General features: G+C 37.2%; 1 protein-coding gene across 1 annotated transcript; it reads left to right on the plus strand.

Annotated features, from left to right (window-relative positions):
- The first annotated feature begins 215 nt into the window (after positions 1-215).
- On the plus strand, positions 216-1447 carry LOC135138268 (acyl-CoA Delta-9 desaturase-like). Its single transcript, XM_064068208.1, has 4 exons — positions 216-396; positions 448-784; positions 839-1024; positions 1088-1447. The coding sequence occupies exons 1-4, from the start codon at positions 249-251 to the stop codon at positions 1428-1430; spliced, it is 1014 nt and encodes a 337-aa protein (XP_063924278.1). The 5' UTR covers positions 216-248; the 3' UTR covers positions 1431-1447.

Raw genomic sequence — 1447 nt, forward strand, 5'->3', positions numbered from 1 at the left:
TGCATATATTGACTATTGTTCACTTGTAAATAAGACGAGTTATAGTCATTGACCCTTTTACACTATTTATTCAAATCTTTATTCACTTCGAAGTTCATTGTTAGAGGTGCAAACATTTTGTAATTAATTACATATTAATCGCACAAAAGTTCAAATATAAGCCAGGTGCACTCTTTTGAGCCAGTATTCCACTACTTGCGTCAAAGATGACTCCTAATATAGCTACTATTAGTTCTGAAGAAGACAAAATGCAAGAAATCGATCATAAGGTGGACACCAAGACGAAAAGAGAAATTGCTTGGAAAAAAGTTATATTTTTTACGTATGTACACATTGAAGCAATTTTGGGACTTTACTATATTTTCACGGAGACAAAATGGCAAACAATAGTTTGGGGTACTTTTTACCAAATGTTATAATTTTTTATTTTTATTCTTTTCTTTTTAGGTTATCTGTTGACATTAATTTCCTCACAAGGGATAGGAGCTGGCGCACATCGATTGTGGGCCCATCGCACCTACAAAGCAAAGTTGCAATTAAGAATATTGTTGGTATTTTATCAAACTATGACATTCCAAAAAGACATTTACGATTGGGTCAGAGACCACAGAGTCCACCACAAGTTTTCAGACACCGAGTGTGATCCGCACAATGCGAGTAATGGTTTCTTCTATAGCCACATAGGCTGGCTTATGTTAAAAAAGGAAGACTGCGTAATTAAAAAAGGCAAAATGTTGGACCTAAGCGATCTCGAGGCTGATCCTGTAATCATGTTTCAAAGAAAGTGAGTACCACCTACATTGACAAGCCTTGTTCAAACACTTCCGATCTTATTTAGGTACTACTGGTACATAGCGCCAATTCTTGCCTTTGTTTTGCCGGCTGCGTTACCATGGTACTTCTGGAACGAAAATTTCCACGTTTCTTGGTGTGTTTGCAGCATGCTGCGTTTCGCCCTTTCTCTACATGCCACATGCTTAGTTAATAGCGCTGCTCATATTTTTGGCAAAAGACCGTACGACAAGTAAGTATTGATATTATGTGACTTAAACACTTGTAGGTATTCATGAGTACAAAATTATTCTAGAAATATTTTACCACGAGAAAATATGTTCGTTTCTTTTGCTACTAACGGAGAAGGATTTCATAACTACCACCACGCGTTCCCTTGGGATTACAAAGCCGCTGAGTTAGGCAGCTATTATGGAAACTTGAGTACAGCTTTTATTGAATTAATGGCTCGGATTGGGTGGGCGTATGATCTTAAATGTGTGCCAGCTGAACTAGTTGAAAGAAAAGTGCGAAGATCAGGAGATGGTAGCTGGGAGTTAACAAATGACTATTCGTGGGGTTGGGGCGATAAAGACATGGAAAAAGACTATGTTAAAATGACCAGAATTAACTACAGAAAGAATGCTACAAGTGGTTAATTTTAACTTAACAAGTA

The sequence above is a fragment of the Zophobas morio genome, unplaced genomic scaffold, assembly GCF_036711695.1.
Source record: "Zophobas morio isolate AGI-343-1 ecotype UQ-CSIRO unplaced genomic scaffold, CSIRO_AGI_Zmor_V1 ptg000030l, whole genome shotgun sequence".
NCBI lineage: Eukaryota > Metazoa > Arthropoda > Insecta > Coleoptera > Tenebrionidae > Zophobas > Zophobas morio.

What these genes read in the sequence shown, in the direction of transcription:
- LOC135138268 (XM_064068208.1), top strand. Translation starts at nt 249, where the DNA reads ATGCAAGAAATCGATCATAAGGTGGACACCAAGACGAAAAGAGAAATT. An exon ending in ATGGCAAACAATAGTTTGGG is followed by an intron (nt 397 to 447) that starts GTACTTTTTACC and finishes TTTTCTTTTTAG; the next exon opens with GTTATCTGTTGACATTAATT. An exon ending in GTAATCATGTTTCAAAGAAA is followed by an intron (nt 785 to 838) that starts GTGAGTACCACC and finishes GATCTTATTTAG; the next exon opens with GTACTACTGGTACATAGCGC.